At 39.9% G+C, this 24749-nt stretch overlaps 1 protein-coding gene across 1 annotated transcript; it reads right to left on the bottom strand.

The window, feature by feature from the left end:
- Window positions 1-18851: 18851 nt before the first annotated feature.
- LOC115210679 (glutathione S-transferase A) lies at window positions 18852-19821 on the bottom strand. Its single transcript, XM_029779352.1, has one exon. The coding sequence runs from the start codon at window positions 19804-19806 to the stop codon at window positions 19075-19077; it is 732 nt and encodes a 243-aa protein (XP_029635212.1). The 5' UTR covers window positions 19807-19821; the 3' UTR covers window positions 18852-19074.
- Between the last annotated feature and the right edge of the window lie 4928 nt (window positions 19822-24749).

Genomic DNA, 24749 nt, shown 5'->3' on the forward strand with positions numbered 1-24749 from the left:
ACCCCTGGTCAACCTTGTTCCAGCAGCTCTACAATCAATGATGTTTCAGCCATGATCACCTACATATCAGGAATTATAGGCTGATGTGAAATTTATATCCCCCACCCATTTTTCTTTATGTCTTTTATACAATTTTCCCCCAACATGGTTCAAAACCACTGTAGCATAAGGAAAGAAGGAAAATAAGGGGTCAACAAATTCAAAAGATGTCAATAAACAGAAAGCTTAAAGGACTGAATATCATAGGCCAGAGGAAAAGAAGATAATGGCAATGAGTTCCAGAGAGGAGCAATATGAAGGAAGAAGCTATTGGAATAAAGGGAGAATTATGACTAACGGGAAGCTCATGGAGAAACAATGTGCCTGGGAAGAGGGGCAGGGGACACATTTAAGGATCTTAACAGAGGGTGATTTTAGAATTTTGCTGACTATTTTGGTTAGATTCTTTTGATATTTGGAATAAAATGTTGAGAATTTTATGGATTTTGTCATTTCTAAAATTGCATTAAATGTTAAGGGTTTAGCAAAAAAGTTCTTAAATATAGTTTAAAAAAAGCTTTCCTAGTAATCATAAATAATAATAAAAATAGGCATAAGAGTGGCTGTGGAGAGGGCTCTGTTGGCTGCTACAGCCTGGCTTCTATCTTTTAAGAAATCATGCAAGCACTCTCCAATTTTCCCAATTATGCTGAGTTTCCGAAGTTTGTGACATATCATCCCGTGATCAACCTTATTAAAGGCCTTTGTAAAGTTGAGATAGATCACATCTACATTTGAGCAATTCATTAATTGTTTCAACACCCACTCATAGTGTTGCAAAAGTGTTGTAAGCCTTTGTAAGCTGTGTAAGGCAGTTTGTGTCTGAGTGAATGCCATGCTGGGTGTCAGGAAGCAAGTCATTATCTTCAAGAAACGCAATTAATTTCTTCCTGACATTGCACTCCATAGCTTTGCTGACATGGGAAGTTAGTGAGTTAGGTCTATAATTCTTAGCATCTGCTCTGCTACCTCCCTTATGGATAGGGCATATAATGCCTGTCTTTAACTTTTTGGGAAGTCTCCTCGTTGTAAGGAAGCTCTGGAAGAGAATCTGAAGTGGTCTAGCTGGAACCCCTTTGCATTTCTTTAAGAGGATTGCTGGGAATCCACCAGGACCTGTTGCTGAGTTTGAGCTCATCTCATGATGTATGTGTATATATATATATATATATATATATGTTTCCTGGTGAGGATGTAATAAACTTGATTAGTGTGTCCACCAAATCAGTTGGTGACTAGGTAACTGGCAGGTTTCCTGAAGTTAGCATTGCAAACCATAAGATCATTTGCATCACAGAACTCCAGCAGCCTGGTTCCCTCCTCATTGCTGGAACCAAAACCATTACTTCCATGTACACCATGGAAGCCCCCTGCATGTTGTCCAACATGATCATTGAAGTCACCAACCACTAATAGAAAGTGGAGCGCCTCGGGGAACTGTATTGGGGCCACTACTTCTGATGGTGGCTCTTTCAGACATGCCATCAGTTACACAGAGAGGCACACTTACTAGCTATGCTGACGATACAGTCAAGCAGTCAAGGAACCTTCTGATGCTAATCTTCCACAGAAAGACCTAGATGCCATATATGAATGAGCTGAGGACAACAACATGCAATTTGATGCAGCAAATTCCAGGTCCTCTGCTACCTGCTAATTGGTGCTCAGAAGTCACAGTAATGATACTCTGGGCCAAAAAGAGTGTCAATCTTAGAATCACATATGGTGCATGATCTTGGGACTGATATGAGCGACATTGCCTTGTTTCACATATATGTCACCAAGATGGCGGCAGTGTGCAGGCCAATGGCTAGATGGATTCTGAGAATCTTCAGAACAAGGGACCAGGAAACTATGCTGGTCGTATGTTGGGCATTTGTCCTCAGCCATCTGGATAAATGCTCTCAACTGCGGCACCTTACACTGTAGAATTAATAGCAGAACTTGAGGCAGTTCCGTGACACTACATGAGGAAGATTGCATCAATGGAACAGCTGAGCTACTGGGAGAGACTGAAAGAGCTATGATTCTACTCCCTGGAGTGAAGTCAGGAGAGGTATGCAGTGATATATGTATGGAAGAAACTGGAGGGGCTGGCACCAACATTTGGAATTGAGAGTTATAACAGACCTCAAAATGGATGTCACTGCACTGTTCCAAAAGTCCTAGCTGTCACATTTAAGGTGAAGACCATGCACTGCAATAACTTGGGATTCAAAGGCTCACAACTATTTAACTTTTTGCCAAAATATCAGGGATCTCCATGGAGTGGGAATAGGTGTTTTCAAGAAACAGCTTGAAGTCTTGCTATCCAAGATCCCAGATGAACCAATATCAAGGCAGGAAACTCAAAATAGGGCAGCGGTATTGAATTCTCTCCTTCACCAAAAGCCAATCCCATAGAATTGGCCAATTAAAAGGTGATTACACTGGCGGTGCCTTAGCACACACACACACATTAGTGTTTTTAAAAACATGAATAAACACAACAAAGACTTCAATGGTTGTTGAATTAAGATGCTAGTATATTGTTGATCACATGGTCATGAGTTTAATTATAATGACTATTGTGTCAGGCATCAAATAGTAAAAGCAACTGCATAAAGAATATAGAAATAATATTCAACAGAATGAAGATGAATAATGAAAATGACAATAAATATTAAAACAATTAGATGAATCATAAAGCTGGAACAGCACTTACATAATGGAAAACTTCAATAGAACATTAAAATTTATCCTGATTCTAGCTAAACAGTTTAGTTACTACAATACCAATAAGGAATGGTGGAAATGATAACACTGATGAAGTCTAATAAGGCACCACAAATATTCAGAATATTCTCTGCCTTATTTGTTCAGCACATAAGCTAACCAGTATCATCCAACTAGGATGTCTCTAGTTGTATGAGTGTTGGGTGTATACTTTTACCACTATGAGTAACATTAGGAAATATGGCATGCAAACAATATACATCACCTCTTATCAAATTTTTTGACGTTTATATCATCATCATCATCATCGTTTAGCATCCGTTGATAAAAATGATAAAACGAATTTTCAAAAGAAATATATTTATAATTTAATAAAACAGATTTTACATTTGCATAACATCTCCTATGGAATTTCAACAGCTCCTTTATAGGATCCAGTTAGCTCAAGACATCATCAGGAGGAACCACGTCCGGTTTCGGCCCCTTCTCCTCTACCAAGGTGTCCTCAGCTCTGGTGTTGGGTGCATGTCTTCTTTCTTCTGTTCCCTGGCCTCTTCGATGTATCGTCAGCGAGTGTCAGCCAGTGACTGACTGACTTGTCAAATTTTCCCTTTAAATACCTGCCACTAGGCTCCAGCAGACAGCCCCAGCAAGTTGTCATGTGATTCATTCTCTCTTCTCTCTATATATACTTCTTTCTTTCTATGTATGTTTATAATTTTCCTTTACTCACTTTATGCCTCATATGTGCATTGTTCCTGCACTTCTTACGTTAACTTTCCCTGTGTCTCTTTTACTCTCTCTCCCTCTTTCTACACAATATAGAGCATGAGTAGAGGAATCAACCAACCAACATTTATATTAGACATGATTACAGAGATGCGTCCTCTTTTTAAAGATAAGTTTGCTACAAGAAATCGGACTTATTTCTAGTAAGCCATGTAACTATATACGAGAGTCCTTTGTAGTGGTTAGGTGTGTATGAAGGAAAACAGATGCAAATGGAATGTGTTTGTCTTTAAAGTAAACAAATACGTGAACCAATCCATAATTAAAAATAATTTATTCACTGGACTTGATTTGTTATAGGTACACTTAATTCTTCACTGCATACAAAATGTTGACAACTGCTACAAGTTGCTAGAAATACAAACAGAGTACATTTGTGGAAGTCATATATCAGGAATGAATATGTTTGTGTGTTTGCATGTGTGCATAGATAATTTGAGACAGTAGTTTATCGTGGCACATCGAACATTCTGTGCGGTCATTCAAAACCTGTTGTGTGGTCGACTTTCCTCGATTTCCTCTCCCACTGGTCTCTGTTGATCAGCATATTTATAATAATTGTGGCAGCTAGAAAGACAGACATACTGCAGCAGGGGTTTTACCTAAATAGGTCAGCTCCTGTCCATTTGAACTTCGCCTGACATGACTGAGGTCGTAGGTTAAAGGGAGATGATCAATCAATTTTTGACAGGACAAAGAAAACCTTTTTTCGCGCCTGTTGATCATCATGGTTTGGATGACCGAGAATTTTTAGATTTGGTTTCGAATCTAGGCTTGGAGAAGGAAATGTTAATTTTTTACACCTGGTTCTTTAGCTCCAAGCCTGTCATAATAGAGTAGATCTATGATTAAAGACAGTTAAACTTTGACCATCTAACCTTTTTCTTCTAGCAACAGTCTACCTTGGGATATATTATTCAATATGCAGCTTTCTAAAATGGTGGCGAGTCAGCAGAGTTGCTTAGAGTGTTGAATAGAATGACTTATGGTGTTAGTGATGCGCACAGAGAGTGAAAACAGTCATCCTTTTAATGTTCACCTTTCAATGCTTGCATGGGTCAGGTGGAGTTCAGGTAGGTTTTCTACTGCCAGATGCTCTTCTTGTCAGCAACCCTCCCTCATCTGCTTCCAATCATGGCCAGACATGTTTTCACAAAATGAGTGACACTGCTTGTATGATAGTGACACTCATTTAGGTGGCGAGCTGGCAGAAACGTTAGCATGCTGGGCAAAATGTGTGGCCGTATATCGTCTGCCACTACGTTCTGAGTACAAATTCCGCCAAGGTCAACTTTGCCTTTCAACCTTTCAGGATCGATAAATTAAGTACCAGTTACGCACTGGGGTCGATATAATCAACTTAATACCTTTGTCTGTCCTTGTTTGTCCCTTCTGTGTTTAGCCCTTTGTGGGTAATAAAGAAACAGATAGTGACATTCATTTACCCAATGTCATGAGGAGACAAATACACACATATACATACACACTGGATTTCTTTCAATTTCTGTCTACTTGATCTGTTCACAAGGCTTTGACTGCCCCAGGGCTGTAATATCCACACAGTGGAACTAATATGGAAACCATGTGATTGGGAAGTAATCTTCTCATCCACACCTGATATCAAATCCCATCACAGTCAATTCTGGGCATTCATTCTTTTGGGATTTGATAAAGAACTACCAATCTAGCATGATGGATTGGCAGAATAAGATTATCAGACTGGTGCCTTGAGATATTTCTTTTAGGTCTCAGCAATCTGAAATAAATACTGTCAATGTGCTTAAGATAGATGCTTGCCAACCTGCAGGTCTAGTGTGGAATGTGAGGCAAATAAACTCTTGAAAGAAATTCTAATAGCAAACAAGCGAAATTGTAGTTGTGATCCCTGTGCTGGTGGCACGTAAAAAGCACCATCCTAACGTGGCCGATGCCAGCGCCGCCTTGACTGGCTTCCGTGTTGGTGGCACGTAAAAAGCACCAACCAATCGTGGCTGTTGCCAGCCTCACCTGACACCTGTGCCGGTGGCACGTAAAAAGTACCATCCAAACGTGGCTGATGCCAGCGCCGCCTTGACCGGCTTCCGTGTCGGTGGCACGTAAAAACCACCAAATGATCGTGGCCGTTGCCAGCCTCCCCTGGTACCTGTGCCGGTGGCATGTATAAAGCACCATCCAAACGTGGCCGATGCTGGCTCCGCCTTGACTGGCTTCGGTGCCGGTGGCACGTAAAAAGCACCAACCGATCGTGGCTGTTGCCTGCCCCACCTGGCACCTGTGCCAGTGGCACGTAAAAAGCACCCACTACACTCATGGAGTGGTTGGCGTTAGGAAGGGCATCCAGCTGTAGAAACACTGCCAGATCAGACTGGAGCCTGGTGCAGCCTCCTGGCTTCCCAGACCCCGGTCGAACCATTCAACCCATGCTTGCATGGAAAACAGACGTTAAACGATGATGATGAGCCAAGAGAATGATTTGTAGTGATGCTGCTGTGTAAGGTTCAGCGCACATGCGCAGAATGGGATTACTTCCGGTTGGACACCGGAAGTCTTCCCCATGCGCATGTGTGGGAAACTGACCCCTAAAACACGGTTTGCTCATTCTGCCTTTCTGGCCCTAGCAGCACTCGAAAACGGATGTATACTAGCAGTCTCTGAGGACTTCATACCAACCAAGCAGCGAACCCCGATGAATCATTCCGACTAACAAACAAGAATCAGTACTACAGATTCGGCCGTCGGTTTCCCTCCAGAGAACACGTACACCAGTTCTACATTACGACGAGAAATAAACAACATTTTTTGCTGTGTTCGTAGATCGCCTGACTTGTCTGTTATTTTAACTAAAATTGACTGTGACGGGATCAGATCTGACACCCCTCCAGTGATACCGAATCTAGATCCTGTTAGATTCCTTCAGCTGTACCCTGGCGAAGGCAAGTGAATATGAGTGTCATTTTAGCTTTTTGTTACCATCCTCATCATTTCACATCCATCCTCCTTACTGGTCTGGGTTGGACAGTCTGACAGGAGTTGACAAACCAGGGGGTGATAGCAAGTACTTTTGTTTGTCTTGTATGGCTAGATGCTCTTCATAACACCAACATTTCTACAAAGTGTACTGTTTCTTTTCATGGCACCAGCACTGGCAGGGGGTCACCAAATATCTTGTAAGACAATGACCCCTCAAATGAGGGGATTGTATTGAAGGAGGTAGCTTTGTACCAGTTGATGAGGTTGAAAGAATAAGAGAGGGTTGGAGATAGGCGTCTTGTATAGAAAATACAAGGATATTCTAGTTGGAGTAGAAGGGAGAAGGAAACAGAAAACGATAGAGATGGAGAGAGTGGTGATGGATATGCGTCAGGAGGTACCCTCAAGGCACAGTAGTGAGGTGAATATAAGGGAAAGTGATACAGAAGATTGAACTGAGTAAGGGGACAGAGGGGAAATTTCATAAGATTGTGAAGGAAGATGTTTAAATGGAATAGAGGTGGCAATGTCAGGTAGTTGGTATCAAAAGGGTTATAAGAGATTTGGCAACTATTTCTAGCAAGCCAAGCAACCACGTATATGGTCTCATATTTACATAGGTAGGACTTGAACCTGCAATCTTTACTTTCCTTCTCCTCACTCTCTGTAGCTCTTTGTCTCTCCCTTTCCTTCTGTCTCTCATAATTTCCAATAAACTGCTTCTCATGAAATACAATATATCCTGTTCATGCTTCACACAAGCAATTAGCAGGCATTGTTGCTATGGTGAAAACTGTTTAATTCATTAATGCCTGTTTTCTGGGAAAGCATAAATTAAAGGAAATTTAATGATGGATTGGCAGGATGAGATTTTCAGACTGGTGCCACATATCTGTCTGTGGCTTAGTTAATAACCGTATGATGACTTTTCTCTTTCATGGAGTTACATCAGCTCTAGTTAATACAATCAACCATCGTCATCATTATCATTTAACATTCTCTTTTCCATGTTTGCATGGGTTGGAGGGAATCTGTTGAGATAGATTTTTCTACTGCTGGACACACTTTCTGTTATCAACCCTCACCTGTTTCCAAGCAAAGTAATATTTCCCCATGGCTGGAGAAAGGGTCCCCTGTTTCCTTATCCGGTGGTCAATGTGGAAGCTAGGGATAGATGAGTGGTTGATGAGAGCTATACAAGCTATGTACAGGGATGCTGTCAGTAAAGGGTAAGTCAGCAATGAGTATAACAAGGAATTTAGTGTACAGGTCGCAGTTGACCAAGGATCAGTTCTCAGCCCCATCTTGCTTACTATAGTCCACCAGGCCACAACGGAGGAATTTAATACTGGCTACCCCTGGGAGCTCACCTATGCTGATGGCCTTGTTCTTATAGCTGAATCATTACCTGAACTAGAGAGAAATTTCAAGTGTTGAAGCAAGGTCTAGACTCTAAGGGCCTCCGAGTTGGTTTAGTAAAAATCAATGTCCTAGTAAGTAAGAAAACAAGCAAATCTCAAATCCCTTCAGGAAGATGACCGTACTTGAGGGAAGGTGATGGTAGAAACTCTATTCAGTGCACCCAGTGCAAGCTTTGGACACATAAGAGGTGCAGTAGGATCACATGATGGTTAACAGAGAAAGCAATTTGTGCATGGCAGATGTGCAGGTACAATAAACACTAAAAATGTACAGAGAATAAACGTCCTCAAATGTTCAGTGGGATCTTAGAAGTAGTAAATAGCTTCTGTTACCTAGGCAACCAAGTTAGCAGTGGAGAAGGAAGTTCTGAAAATGTAGCTGCTAGAATAAGAACAAGCTGGGCAAATTTTAGAGACTATCTACCTTTGTTGGTAACCAAGGGCCTCTCCTTCAGCAGGAAAGGAAGATTGTATGATGCCTGTATATGTACAGCTATGTTATATGGCAGTAAAACATGGGCTGCGACTACAGTGGACTTGCGATGGCTTGAAAAAAAATGAAGCCATCATACTCCACTGGATGGGTAATGTCAGTGTGCATGTAACACATTTAACATGTCATCATTTAACATCCGCTTTCCATGCTAGCATGGGTTGGACGATTTGACTGAGGTCTGGAAAACCAGACTCCAATCTGATGTGGCAGTTTCTACAGCTGGATGCCCTTCCTAACGCCAACCACTCCGAGAGTGTAGTGGGTACTTTTACATGCCACCGGCATGAGGGCCAGTTTGGTGGTACTCTGGCAATGGCCATGCCCAAATGGTGCTTTTTATGTGCCACCTGTACAGGAGCCAGTCCAGCGACACTGGTGACGAACTCGCTCGAATATTTCACATGCCACCAGCACAAGTAAGATTACGCAGTAACGATCACGCTCGAATGGTGTGCTTAACGTGCCATCAGCACGAAGGCCAACTTGTTGCTCTAGCAACAATCTCACTCATATGGTACTCTTAGCGCTCCACTAGCAACAGATGCCAGTCACCGATTTTGATTTCAGATTTAAGAGAAAAATTTGGTATAAGAGGTATCAGTTGTAGTGTGCCAGAGAGTAGACTGTAATGGTCTTGTGATGCATATGGATGAGGACAGCTGCATAAAGAAGTGATCATGTCCAATTGTAGAGGGAAGCTATGGAAGTGGTAGACTTAGGAAGACATGTACAAAGTGGTGAGAAATGATCTACAGATGTTGAGTCTCTAATGGGAGATGACGAAAGATTGAAGCTTCTGGCAGTTTGTTCTGCTTGAGAAGATACATCAAGCTAAGTAAAACTGGCTATACAGGCAGGTTCTTTGTGTCCCAGTCGGAACCAAGAGTTCCTTGTCTTGAGGGCTCATGGGTGCTGATGTCAGGTAAAAAGCACTCATACCAAAGCCACGTAAAGGCACTCGTGCCAGTGTCGTGTAAAAACACTTGTGCTGGTGCCACATAAAACACCCAATACACTTTCAAAGTGTTAGTGTCAGGAAGGGCATCCAGCTGTAGAAACCATGCCAAAACAGACAACTGCGAACCTGGGCAGCTCTCCAGCCTTGCCAGCTCCTGTCAAACTATCCAACCCATGCCAGCATGGAAAACAGATGTTAAATGATGATGAAACATTACTTGTATGACAGTCATACTGTCATACTTATTTACAACCAGCACATGATGTCAAGACCTGAGCATACACACACACACACCACGTAAGTCTCTTGGATTTTAGTAGCCCTTCTTTGAAACTGTAGTTGTTGAGGGTTAAATTTGTCTAGGGAGTTCTTAGTTTATAGTGGGTTTTGTAATATATTATTGCAGACATTGATATAGTGCCATTCTCCTTCATTGAGATTTTATTTCTGGTGCTATAGTTATCAGTCATTATACCACTTCTGCTTACACAGGGTTCAAATCCCATCTAGAGCAACGTTGTTTTTTACTGTTCTGGGATCACTAAAAATACGAGAGTAATGAACTGTTTAAGAACTGGATATTATGGTATTTGTTCCAACTCTTTGCCTCTAGATTTCTTCAGAAAATTAATCCCCACACCACCACATTAACATCTGGTCCCTGGATGTCTATAGCAAAGCCCTTCATGTTACAAACATTTAGGTCAGGTCACCAATTTGAGAATAAATTTCTCTTTTTGTCTTACCTGTTTTGAGACCCTGAAAAAAATTTTTTTTAACTGTGGTGGAAGGAGGATCACTGCCACCCTTCCATCCCTTACTAAATACTAAACAAAAATTTTTTGTGTATACAGAATCTGAACAGTGAAAAAGAAAATTGGTTGGTGTTATTTGTCCAGAAGTATATGGTTAGAAGCCAGCGTATAGTAGAGACAGAATCTTTAACAAACATCTAAGATCATAATCTAAAAGATTTATGTCAACCAGTTTAGGCTGCCTGTCAAAAATACTGAACATTATTCAGCAAAAAAATCTTGCAATGGAATACAATCATTATGTAATAGATACACAAAAGAGACATTGTATCATTATACAATAGAAATATGTACTATGTTATACAATACACTTCAAAGGTCATACTGGTACATAGGTACAATGTAGTCAACATTGTACCTAAGTTACTAAACAAAATCTAAACTGAAATTTCCAGTCACTTAAAGTTGCAAAGATCATCATCATCATCATTTAACGTCCGCTTTCCATGCTAGCATGGGTTGGACGATTTCACTGAGGTCTGGCGAACCAGACTCCAATCTGATCTGGCAGAGTTTCTAGAGCTGGATGCCCTTCCTAATGCCAACCACTTCGAGAGTGTAGTGGGTGCTTTTACCTGCCACCAGCACGAGGACCAGTTTGGTGGTACTGGCAACGGCCACACCCAAAATGGTGCTTTTTACGTGCCACCTGCACAGGAGCCAGTCCAATGACACTGGCGACGACCTCGCTTGAATGTTTCACGTGCCACCAGCACAAGTGCTAATAAGGCGATGCAATGTGTTTCCCAAGCTGGCATGGGTTGGACAGTTTCACAGAAGCTGGCCAGCCAAACTGCTGTCCAGACTCCAATTGTCTGTTGTGACATGGTTTCTATGGCTAGATGCCCTTCCTAACACCAGCCACTTTATAGAGTGCACTGGGTGCTTTTTACGTGCCTCTGGCATGGGTGTGTTTACACATCATCGTTTAACGTCCATTTTCCATGCTAGCATGGGTTGGATGGTTCGACTGGGGTCTGGGAAACCAGGAGGCTGCACCAAGCTCCAGTCTGATCTGGCAGTGTTTCTACAGCTGGATGCCCTTCCTAACACCAACCACTCATTGTAGTGGGTGCTTTTTACGTGCCAGTCAGGCGGCACTGGCAACGACCTTGCTCAAATCTTTTACACATGCCACCAGTGCAGGTGCCAGTAAGGCAATGCTGGTAATGATCCTGCTCGAATGGTGTTTTTTATGTGCCACCAGCACGGATGGTAATTATAATTCACAACTGGATGAATTTTCTTATCTCCAACACAGGTCACCTTTGCTCCATTGTCATTACCTTTTAAAATCCGAGTCCGGTCAAAGAATTTCCACATTTTCCCCTAACAAAAAAACCTAACAAATCCCTAGAATGTAATAATACCAAAACGATTGACAAACTTATTAGTTCCTTTAACCAACTGTGGTAGTTGATGATGACCAACAGTTGGAGTACAAGAGATTATCATGTAAGGTTAGATCCTTCCAATAAAGGACTGCTCAATTCTTGAAAGGAGATAATATAATGTGCAAGCAATCACAAATTTTGAACCAGTGTGTTACATACTGAAGCTATTGGAACTGGGTGTAAGTCTGTTAATCCATTCATCATTAATTAACCAAGTTAAAATTTTTGTTAACGATTTAACTTTTAAGTTGACTTTGAAAATCATTATCATACTAATTAAATTCTGTTAACTCACGTCCGTTGACCCATAACTCATCTACTGTAGGCCCTTGGTTGACACAGTTTTGGGAGGCGGCAACAGAAGATTTGCAACCCTCCTGGACAATGAGGAATGCCAACTGGCTGCTGCCTTCCACCCCAGGTTTCACCTCACCTGGTTGGATAGGTATGATAGTACCAAGTTCACCAAGGTGAGGAGAAGCATGGAGGATAAGGTTGAGGAGGCCATGAGGCAGCAGTCTGAGGAAGCGAGTAGCAACAATGAAGAGGTGGAAGATGACTTCTTCAGTGTGTTACCCAACAAAAAGATAGCAGAAGCCACAAGTCACTGAAGGACAAGGCCCAGAATTTAGTAAAGACCTGGTTGGAGACCAACTCCAAAGATCTGACAGATGCTGCCTTCTTGAGTGAGCAAGTGCTGGTAGACTTGTTCATCAAGTTCAACACAGTCATCCCTTCCAGTGCTGCGGTTGAATGTTTATTTTCCATGGGCAAGGACATCTTGAGTGCCAAGAGATCGTCCTTGTCTGATGAAAATTTTAGTATGTTAATTTTCATGAAGGGCAACATGGATCATCAACAAAACAGAGAAGAGGAAAAACTAAATTATGTATATATCGTGTTTTTCATTTATTTTTTTAATGGCCACTTTATCAAATTCTTTTCAGTTTAATATCAACATTGTGTTTCATTTGATTTTTTTACCCTTCTCTGGCTCTAAAAGCCTTTAAAAACCTTAGAAAAATGGGCCAAAACTATGAAATCCGCCCTTTTTAACTGAAAAAAGAAAAAAAATATCTGGAGAAGTGCAAAAAAAGCTGATTTTATAGATTTGGCACTTAACCATTTAGTGTTTAAACCAGCCAAAACCCATTGTATCTAATTCCTCTAAGAAATCTCTTGGAAATATAAATCACGTGAGTTCTCATAGCTTTGAGATAATGTGAGGGCTTTTCTTACAGAAAGTACAGAACTGAGAGAAAAGCAAAATTAACTGAGGTTGGTGTCAGAAAATATTGACTTCCATAAAGTGAAAAAATAAACGGAAGGAAAAAATTTGGTCAATATTTTGATGTGAATGCAAATAGCTGTTAAGTTGTAGCAGGGCATGCTAGAAATAGCAGCCAAAGTTTTCCTTTTCTGGAAAAAGGAACTGTTTACGCATGATTTCGATGTCGCATTCATTGAAAGCATGCAAAAGAACCTAGAAAAGAGAAAAGGCCTGTGAAACAAAACTCCCTTGGTGGGAAACTGAGGTCCCTACCATGCCTCCCACCTTTCTTTTATGAAAAAAAAAAAAAAGTGGCCTGCAGCAGGTTTGGTGGTTAGATATGTTGAATGCACCTGTAAAAAAACTGGAAAGAAAAATTATTCCACACCGAGGTATGAAATATTTACCGAAAGAATAAAATTTTGTGCTGTTTATACTTGTATTTTAATTTAAAATGTACCTCATCTTGAAAAGTGGCAAAATTTTTGTCAGTTGCCATCTGGGATAATTTTAGTAGCAAATCAAACAGGTAAGATGCATTAAGGATTTCAATTTTAGTGTTTATCTATGTTATAGCTTTTACTTTACCTGCCCCTAAAGGTCAAATTTGCTCAGCAAGATCAGCTAAAATTTACAAACCAGTGGTTTCTTGAGGAAACCTATTGAGTCAAGTACATCAACATCAAAATAAAAATTCAAATGGAAATTGTAGTTAAGACAGTGACACGTAAAAAGCACCGCCCAAACATGGCAGATGCCAGCACCGCCTGCTCTGGCCCCCGTGCTGGTGGCACGTGAAAAACACCCACTCCACTCACAGAGTGGTTGGCGTTAGGAAGGGCATCCAGCTGTAGAAACAGTGCCAAATCAGACTGGAGCCTGGTGCAGCCTCCATGGCTTCAAGACCCAGGTCGAACCATCCAACCCATGCTAGCATGGAAAACAGATGTTAAATGATGATGGTGTATAAAGTACTCACTGATAAAATTTCAAATCTGTATGTAAAAAAATTTACAAAGTTACAAGCAAATATTGTAGACAGCCCTCTTGAACCAGAGTAAAAATAACGTGAACAAATAAGCATTTGACAGATTAATATGAACACTAAAGCTGTTTTCAAGTGTTTTCTTACATCATAACATAGCCTCATTCGGTTGGAACTACATGTGTGTTGACATCATTCCATAAAATTTGTTTACAGGGGAGAAAAATATCCATTGATGTGTGAGTGAGAAAGAGGGAGGTTTTGGGATGTGCTAGAAACGACAGCCAGATCTCTTAAATCACACATTTTCCCCTGAAATCACTTTTAAACTGAAAATGTTTCTCATGGGTTTTAAGTGCATAGTGAAAAAAAGAAAAAAAAACACCCAAAATCGTTCTGGACTGGGGTGGTGGGAGTGAAAAGAAATTTTTTTTCGTGACACCCATTATTCTGAAGACTGGTGAAAAATATAGGAAAACATCCCCATCAAAACAGAAATTCCAACCTATGTGGGCTGTCTTATTCGAAACTCCCCTGCCTCCTTCCAAAAATTTTGCCTACAAATTTCTTTGAAATAATCTACACCATTTGAAAGGTATTTGTATAAAATTTCATTACAAATACCTACTTTCCAAAAAGTTATGAGGAAAATGTTGGGTCCAGTGAATTTTCCAAACCTCCTCTACCCAACCTCTTGGAAAATTTTTTCCAACACAGGATATAAGCAATTATTTGATGAAAGTTTTGTTCAAAAGTACCCATTTTTCTGGAATCTATGGGGCAGCAAAATTGGCAGAGTATTAAACTGTAGTTATGCCTTTTTCAATAAAAAGGCAATGTTAACTTCCATTACACTTTCAAAGAATTAATGAATTAACAATTAATGAAAGTTAATTTTTTGGTCAACAGATTAATGATTAACAAAGTTAACTTTTCAATTAATAGTGCCCACCTCTGGAAGCTACGGCAAGATATTTAGAAATCTTGAATGCACCACAATGATGCATGTGAAATTGTGTGTGACCATTTCTAAAACAGTTAAAATATACATTAATATTTGAAGTTTTGGAATAAGCAGATCCGAGAAGCATGTTCTATTTTCTTCAATTTTAGAAAATATTTGAGATTTCATCCTCCAATAGTAATTTAAGTCTAAAACAATTCACAGAAATTGTTATATTTTGGGATGGTCATTTTTTATTTTTAGTCAAACACATGCAGTATATATTCGTTCTTCACTTGTTTGTCAACACACCTGTGACCTCTTCAGTGATTTTCCATCCCACGTCTGTTCCGTTTAGTTCATTCCATCTTTCTATGGTGTGTAAACAATAGGCGACATGGGATAGGAAGTTGCTGAAGAGGTCACACGTGTGTGACGAGAGATTTCCAGACAACGGACATAAAATAAGAATAATAACAATAAACGAATATACAGTGTGTGTATTTAGCAATAAAAAAAAAAGTCATCCCAAAACATAACCCTCAACAAACGATATCACAACAGGAATCTTGCAAAACAAATGCATAAACGGAATTCACAGAGAAAGTTTTGACAATCTGAATGAAAACCATTATGATTGGTTAATTGCCTAAAAAAGAATGGGTTGTAAAAATTTGAAATTTTGTTTGCGAATGGCTGTGTGGTAAGTTGCTTGCTTACGAGCCACATAGTTCCGGGTTCAGTCCCACTGCGTGGCACCTTGGGTAAGTGCCTTCTACTATAGCCTCGGGCGGACCAAAGCCTTGTGAGTGGATTTGGTAGACGGAAACTGAAAGAAGCCCGTCGTATATATATATATATATGTATGTATATATATATATATATATATGTGTGTGTGTGTGTGTGTGTGTGTGTGTGTGTGTGTGTGTGTGTGTGTGTGTGTGTGTGTGTGTGTGTGTGTATTTGCGCGTCTGTGTTTGTCACCCCAACATCGCTTGACAACCGATGCTGATGTGTTTACGTCCCCGTAACTTAACGGTTCGGTAAAAGGAGCCCGATAGAATAAGTACTAGGCTTACAATGAATAAGTCCTGGGGTCGATTTGCTCGACTAAAAGCGGTGCTCCGGCATGGCCGCAGTCAAATGACAAACAAGTAAAAGAGAATCTTGAAAAAATACACAAGCTACATAATGAATGTGTATTTCTAAAAGTTGGTCATTCACACAACACTTTTAGAAAGCTGATAGAACACTGGTTTCCTTCAGTATCGAAAATCGGGAGAGAGTTAAAAATTTACTTGTCCAAATAAGTCCGATATGATAGTCTCTGAATTTTAATTTTATATTTTCTGATAATTTTCAGTCAGAAAATGTAAAAAGTTCTATGGAGAAATATTTTAGTTTTTTTCTGACCTCAGAAGAATAATAAACTGACCTGGGAAATATTTGGACACTAATTGTAGTGCTTTAGTTAGTAGCAAATCTGGAGAGAAGTGCAATTATAATTGGATGGATTCAACGGAATATGGGCACTTGTGATGTCACCGTCAGAAAGTCAATTAAAACGAAGCTAATACGGAAGTTTTTTTAACTGCATGGGATTCTCATTTGATGTTTGAAATCCGGTTTTCCCCCTCTGAAATTTTACATTAAATAGCTGCACTTTAATTCACAGCATCTCCAAAACAGAATAATAAAAAAAAAAATGGTTATCCTTCGTTTTCACCAGCAGAAAAGTCATTGTTTCTTAATTTCAGTAAAAAAAAATTTTATCTACTTTTCGCAGTGTGTATCATTTAAAATCCATTGTCCATGCTGGTATGGGTTGGACAGTTTGACCAGGGCTGGTAAGCTGGAAGGCTGCACCAGACTCCAGACTGATTTGGCATGGGTTTTTTATAGCTGGATGCCTTTTCGAACACCAACCACTGACTGTAATGGGTGCTTCTACGTACCACCAGCATGGGTGCCATTTGTGTGACATCAATATCTTACACGATTATATATATAATATATATATATATATATATATAACGGGAAGCTTTATGAAAATAAACAAAAGACGAAGGCAGGTGGAGTACAAACAAACAATTGTATTAGTATGGCGCTCAGGAATATAAATAAAACAAATCTTTTACGTTTCGAGCCTACGCTCTTCAACAGAAAGATACACAGAAAAGAAACACGGAGAGAAACAAGGAGAGAAAAAATGCGTGCAGAAGCTAGCGATTCAATGTGTGTGTGTGTGTGTGGTGTGTATATATACATATATAAATGGGGCTGTATGTACGTTTGTATACATTTATGTATTTATCCGTGTCTAGCTATCTATGCACACACATACACGGTGCGCGAAAAGTAAATAAAAAATTTGGCGATCTTTCGTCTCTAGTAGACCTTTCCGTCGATTTCCGTAAAAATTTTTTTTTTTTTTTTACATATGGGCTTGCGGGAACTTTTGAAGTAATATACATACACCGAGTAAAAAATTTCAGTTATCTCTTTCTTTCACACATTACTCTGTCTCTTCACACACACTAACAGAAGCACTTCACTTACACAACATACTGTCTGTCTCCCACACCCCATCAAACACACACACATGTACATCAATGCTCCATGCACGGTAACTTCAAAAGAACTTCCCTCGTCATACAATCGCTTTCTCTTAGTCTCTTTCGCTTTCATTACTTCAAAAGTTCCCGCAAGCCCATTATTATGGAAATTAACGAACAATGATATGATTCAATACATTGAAATTTTGACGTTTCTGAGGGTTATAACGAAAGAAAGAAATTAAACAATTATTTTAATTTTAAATATTAACATTAACTGTTAGCAAACTAGTTTTAATCACCTTTTTATAACTTTCTGCATACTAATTTTTGATTTTTAATTAGTATTCGTAGAATTATAAACTTTATTTATACATTAATGGATTTAGAGTTAAGTAGTAAAAGTCATCACTCAAATGACACAGAAAATACAGATTCGTCTCTTCAACCGAAAATTCACTTCTTACTGTATTTAGAAATATTTAACGAAAACACTAAGGTTATAAATAAATACTTCGAATAACTTTCTCGGATTTAACCACATGGTTTCGAGTTCAGTCCCACTGCATGGCACCTTGGGCAAGTGTCTTCTACTATAGCCTTGGGTCAACCAAAGCCTTGTGAGTAGATTTGGTAGACGGAAACTGAAAGAAGCCTGTTGTATATATATATACATACATACATATGTCCCCCTGACATCGCTTGACAACCGATGCTGGTGTGTTTACGTCCCCGTAGCTTAGCGGTTCGGCAAAAGAGACAGATAGAATAAGTACTAAGCTTACAAAAACCAAGTCCTGGGGTCGATTTGCTCGACTAAAGGCGGTGCTCCAGCATGGCCGCAGTCAAATGACTGAACTAAGTAAGAGACTAGAAAGTATAAATTTAAATGTCAAAATGCGGTTATTTTGTTGCCATCTTAAAAAAACCCCAGAGCTTTTAGAAAGCTCCGTATTTTAACCTCTAACACAAATTTGTATGTATATATAAATATATATATATATAAACGTCAAAATGGGAATAGAATAAACGAGAAGAATATTACGAACCTTGTCGATTTGATAGAGTCTTGGCGGTAGAATGCTTTCCTCGGTAAGAGTAATGTTTACTTTCCATCTTTTCGAAGTTGTGTAAATAAAGCTAAGTGGAGGACAAGTGGAATTGTTGAAAGGTCGAACGGGATTCTGTGGTTTCCATTCTTAAAGTTCCGAGTTCAAAATCCTTAGAAGGGAAACGGCCACGAAGCGGGGTGGGGGAGAATTTATTTTTATACATAACAACAAAGAAAGTGTAGAAAGTGAGATAAGTGCGAAGACAAAATTTGCAAACTTCAAAAAGAAAAAAGAATATTATTTTAAAAAATTTGAATATATGAATAGGAACAATTTTGTTCACTGTCGGTCGTTTCTCCCTGCACTACACTTAGGGCAGAAATTACACAAACCTTTCAGCAATAACTAAAATAATCAGATTAGCGACAAAATTAAAATAACTACATAACTGTTGTGTAAATGGTTTTATTTTAGTATCTATATTATAATCGATTACATAAACTGTATAAAAAGATTTTAGTATATGAATGGCTGTGCAAAATTTTTATAAAGATCTTCATAAAAAAAAAAAAAAAAAGAGAGACCAGATTTAGTGACAACTGTGAGAAAGAGGAAAAAATATATAGGGTGGTCACAACACGGTCATACCAAAATAATACATAACTAATATATTTAGACATCAGCCAGTACGTTATTATTTGAAGTGCCTTTCCAATGTGGTGGCCAAGATTTTTTCACACTCGGTCTCTCCTTCATCATATTGTAGTAGGCTGCCAAACACGGATAACGACTTTCCAGCTGCAGGCCAGATCGAACTCCGAAAGCAATATATGGGAAAAACATTACATCTGCCATGGTTATATCAGGCCCAGTTAGAAAGGTCGATTTCAGCTCCTTCATGTAGTCCTCCCAGCGAACCAGTTCTTCAGCCAGCTCCGCGTGTCGTTTAGTCAGCAGATCTTTGTCCGGGTTCGGGTTACCCCACAGATAGTAAATAATATTAGTAACCATCTTCTGCTGAATATTACACGTTTCATGCATTTTTTGAAGGACCAAGGCTAGCTGCTTTTCAGACGACGCAGGTGGGTACAAAGAGGTGCCCTTGTCCTTGTAGACAGTCTCCAGGTAATCGCAAGCAGCGAACGACTCGTTCACAACACAGTCGCCAACTTTCATGGTGGGCAGCTGACCACGAGGGTTTAGCGTCGTAATTTCCTTACTTTTGTGTTCTTTTTTCTCGAACGACATCAATCTGGAGTTGTAATCCAACCCCTTTTCTTCTAAAGTAATCATAATGCGCCAACATGGTATACTCCCAGAGCCCCAGTACAACGTGATATCAGACATCATCGACTTCGAACTAAAGCTTGGCAAAGATTCGCTATCACGTGACAGAGATAACATAACTTCCGGTCAAATAATATTTAATTAAAAAAAAAGGCATTAATTAGTCTTAAATACAGAATCCTGGGACTCTGAAACTTTACATAGCAAAAGGGAAGTCGGCTTGTGTTATAGTATATAAACTGCTAAATAGAAAATTATACAACATATCTTCGCGTTTTTATTCTCTCAACATATTTCACTTCATTACGTTCTGAGTTCAAATCCGCAGTCAACTTTACGTTTCATCATTTCGGGGTCGTTTAATTAAGTAGCCATGAAGATTTCACCAACTAACCCCCTCCAGACATACACACACACACATATTTCTGATTTCGTGTATTTATTAGAAATTATTTGAATGTAAAAAATAAAAAAATTAAGAGCGCAACTTACATTTAAAAAAAATTAAAACCTAAGAATTATGAAGGTTTAGTGTAAGAATAATACTTTTTGCAAGAAATACTGATTTTTAAATCCTCCAGGTGAAAAAAATTAACTTTCAAATAAGAAAACTTTTAAGGTTTTTTTTTTTTAACAAATAAGTTTAAGGGTTGTCAGAAATAAAATAATATTCAGTTAAAAGATTTGTATCTTTTAATGTTGCTGTTTTATTCTAACTTATAAATTGTGCAGCAAATACTTTTTTTAATTTTTTAAAATTTAAATCACAAACTTGAACGTTTTTCTGTTTTCTGTGTCAACTAATTGATTGGGTTACAAAGTTCAAGTACAAAGCCATTGATCATCAAGTAAACCTACCTACAAATGTAATCCCTTGTATTTGATCTTTTGGGATGAGAGGTAAGAGTGTCTAAACAGCATTATACACACCTGGCTAGAACATGTTACGGAACCCACAACCACAACTTACACAGATTAGCTTTAGGCCCCTAAACAAGTGAGATCTCCAGGCAATCACTTGATGTGCACATGCTTAAAGATGGCACTATTCAGTGACTGATTAGATCATAACAGACAGGAAGGGGCGTAGGCCATAGGTATAAAGCGGCGAACTGGCAGAAACGTTAGCACGCCGGGCGAAATGCTTAGCGGTATTTCGTCTGCGTTACGTTGTGAGTTCAAATTCCGCCGAGGTCGACTTTGCCTTTCATCCTTTCGGGGTCGATAAATTAAGTACCAGTTACGCACTGGGGTCGATGTAATCGACTTAATACCTGTGTCTGTCCTTGTTTGTCCCCTCTGTGTTTAGCCCCTTGTGGGTAATAAAGAAATAGAAATAGGTATTTCGTCTGCTGTTACATTCTGAGTTCAAATTCCGCCGAGGTTGACTTTCATTCTTTCGGGGTCGATAAATTAAGTACCAGTTACGCACTGGGATCGATGTAATCGACTTAATCCGTTTCTTTGTCCTTGTTTGTCCCCTCTGTGTTTAGCCCCTTGTGGGTAGTAAAGAAACAGGTATAGGCCCACTATTCTAAGAGGGCTTGCTCTCACTGTTACAAAATGAAGAACCTTAAAAAAATTACTATTTTTTTTATTAATCATTCAAGTTTTATCATTCTGCTTTGTTACTTGTGGGCAGTGATGGAAATGGGCTTAAGAATTAAGGGCTCTGCCAAGGCCTGTGAGGATAAACAAAATGGGTATTAGATCCCTTTGAACTGGAAAGTATGAAGATGCAATTCACTCCATTGCGTTCCTCTTCGTTACCATCATTTCTTGTAATGATGTCATGTGCATGCATATAGCTATAACTTATACAGAAATCATGTATCTAACGATGATTACTGAAGTGTTTAACAAGTTGTTAGAAATCAGGACCTAGACTTCATATCAATGAAATCGATTGGCATCAGGGCTAGAAAATAATGCAGTGTGATGTTCATAGCTTTACAAAATGTTTCAGCTGCAAGTTAGGTTTGATTTATCAGATAATCTGGATAAACTTACCAGATTAAAATGATATTAATTATTAAGCTCGTGTATTCTCCTCAAAATATTTTTTAATTTGTTTGATTTTCTTTTACCATTCTCTTAAGTATAATGGTCTTAACTTGATTGCACATAATTGTCTTTAATTTAGCAGCAACAGCATCATCATCATCATCATCATCTTCTTCTTCTTCTTCTTCTTCTTCTTCTTCTTCTTCTTCTTATTCTTCTTCTTCTTTTTCTTTTTCTTCTTTAACGTCCACTTTCCATGCTAGCATGGGTTGGACGATTTTGACTTGAGGGCTGGCGAACCAGATGGCTGCACCAGGCTCCAATCTTGATCTGGCAGAGTTTCTACAGCTGAATGCCCTTCCTAATGCCAACCACTCCGAGAGTGTAGTGGGTGCTTTTTACGTGCCACCGGTACGAGGGCCAGTCAGGCAGTACTGGCAACGACCTCACTCGAATCATTTTACACATGCCACCAGCACAGGTGCCAGTAAGGCGACGTTGGTAACGATCACTCTCGAATGGTGCCCTTTTACGTGCCATCAGCACAGAAGCCAGTTGGCTGCTCTGGCAACGATCACGCTCGGATGGTGCTCTTGGCACCCTACTAGCACAGGCACAAGTACCAGTAAGGCGGGCGATGCTGGTAACGATCACACTCAAATGGTGCCTTTTATGTCCCACTGGCACGGAAGCTGGTTAGCCGCTCTGTCAACGATCACGCTCGTATGGTGCTCTTTGCACCCCGCTAGTACAGATGCCAGTCATCAAATGTGATTTTGATTTCATTTGCCTCAACAGGTCTTCGCAAGCAGAGTTTAGTGTCCAAGGAAGGAAAAGGTACTCATAAGCGGACTGGTTACGCTCCTGGCATGGGCCACAGGTTATGGTCTCATTTGTCTTGCCGGGTCTTCGCAAGCACAGCATATTTCCAAAAGTCTCGGTCACTAGTCATTTCCTCAGTCATGTGCAAAATCCATAATTTTGAGTGGAGGCGTTTAATCAGTTGAATTGACCCCATTTTATTTTATCCAGTTTGAGAGAATGGAAACCAAAGTTGACCCTAGTGGGATTTGAACTCTCATTTCTAATTTAAGTTCAAAGCCAGTAATTTTGAAAGGAGGGAGATTAGTCAATTATCCCTAATGAACCTCAGCACTTTACTTTATCGACCTCCGAAAGGATGAACACGAAACAGCAGAAATACCATAAAGCTAATTATACCAACTCAGCTAATTATAGCAACTTACCACTCTGACTTAAATGTACATAATGAGGAAGAGAGGGGGGGAAGGTAGTGATGACAATAGTTGTTGTTTAGCTGTTTAACCCAGGGTCAACCAGGACTGAGCAGACCTTATGATCAGGGATATTTTGGTTTTAGATATGTGTGTGTATGCATATATATATATATATTTATGTCAGGTCACTTTCGCGTGCTACTGGTAACATGTAACCCAGTACAACCTGTTGCATGGTTGGGTCGTCAGCGACTAAACCGGCAACCCCACCAAGCTTGCTTGGTGAGGAGGGTGTTTATTGGACACACTGCGGGATGAAAAACAAAACCCGTCAAAGGGCGGAGGAACTGTCTTAAGGCTGTATCATGTGCAGGGACATAGAAATAATCGGACTGAATACTCGATCGCGTGGTTAAACCATTGGGAGTGAAGGACTCCTAGCCTTTGTTAGGGCATCCTTCTAGAAGAAGGTAACTCAGGTAACTGAGATAACTCCAACATAAAACCTGCGGTTCAGTGGTTACCGATGATGTTGACTTGTTCTTCTTTTTGGATTATGGCTGCTGTTGCTTAGTGAGTGGGATTGACTCAGTGCACAGCCTTTCCCCACTTTAAAAAAAATCTTCTTGCACAGGCATTGCACGATAACAACATTGATTAAGCTTCGTGCAATGGCCATACTCGATAACGAGGGGGCAGCCACCATATATATATATCATCATCATCATCATTTAGCGTCCGCTTTCCATGCTAGCATGGGTTGGACGGTTCAACTGGGGTCTGGGAAGCCAGAAGGCTGCACCAGGCCCAGTCTGATCTGGCAATGTTTCTACGGCTGGATGCCCTTCCTAACGCCAACCACTCCGTGAGTGTAGTGGGTGCTTTTTACGTGCCACCAGCACAGGGGCCAGAGGAGGCTGGCAAACGGCCACGGTTGGATGGTGCGTGCTTCACCACCTCGTCCCAGGTTTTCCTGGGTCTACCTCTTCCACAGGTTCCCTCAACCGCTAGGGTGTGGCACTTTTTCACACAACTATCTTCAGCCATTCTCGTCACATGACCATACCAGCACAAACGTCTCTCTTGCACACCGCAACTGATACTTCTTAGGTCCAACTTTTCTCTCAAGGTACTTACACTCTGTCGAGTATGAACACTGACATTACACATCCATCGGAGCATACTGGCTTCATTTCTTGCGAGCTTACGCATATCTTCAGCAGTCACAGCCCATGTTTCACTACCATGTAGCATGGCTGTTCGTACACATGCATCATAATACAGTCTGCCTTTTACTCTGAGCGAGAGGCCTTTTGTCACCAGCAGGGGTAAGAGCTCTCTGAACTTTGCCCAGGCTATTCTTACTCTAGCAGTTACACTTTCAGCACCCCCACCCCCACTACTGACTTGGTCACCTAGGTAACGGAAGCTATCAACTACTTCTAGTTTTTCTCCCTGGAATGTGGTAGAAGTTGGTCTCTGAGCATTTTCAGTGTTTATTGCTCCTGAGCATCTGCCACAGACAAAAACTATTTTCCTAGTTAGCCTTCCTTTGACATTGCTGCACCTCTTATGTGTCCATAGCTTATACTTGGTGCATCTTATATATATATATATATATATATACATATATCAATACAGATAAAGTGTGAAATATAATTAATTTAATAAAATCAACAAATTTCACCAAGTAGTGTTTCAGTATGGAAAAGGACCATATTCGGTAAAAGTTTATATAATTATAACAAAGAGGGTCTTCGCAACATGTACGTCCATAATTGACCGTGGACTGTTTGATTTCGTTATTTTCCTTCTTTT

Source organism: Octopus sinensis, linkage group LG4 (genome assembly GCF_006345805.1).
Source record: "Octopus sinensis linkage group LG4, ASM634580v1, whole genome shotgun sequence".
NCBI lineage: Eukaryota > Metazoa > Mollusca > Cephalopoda > Octopoda > Octopodidae > Octopus > Octopus sinensis.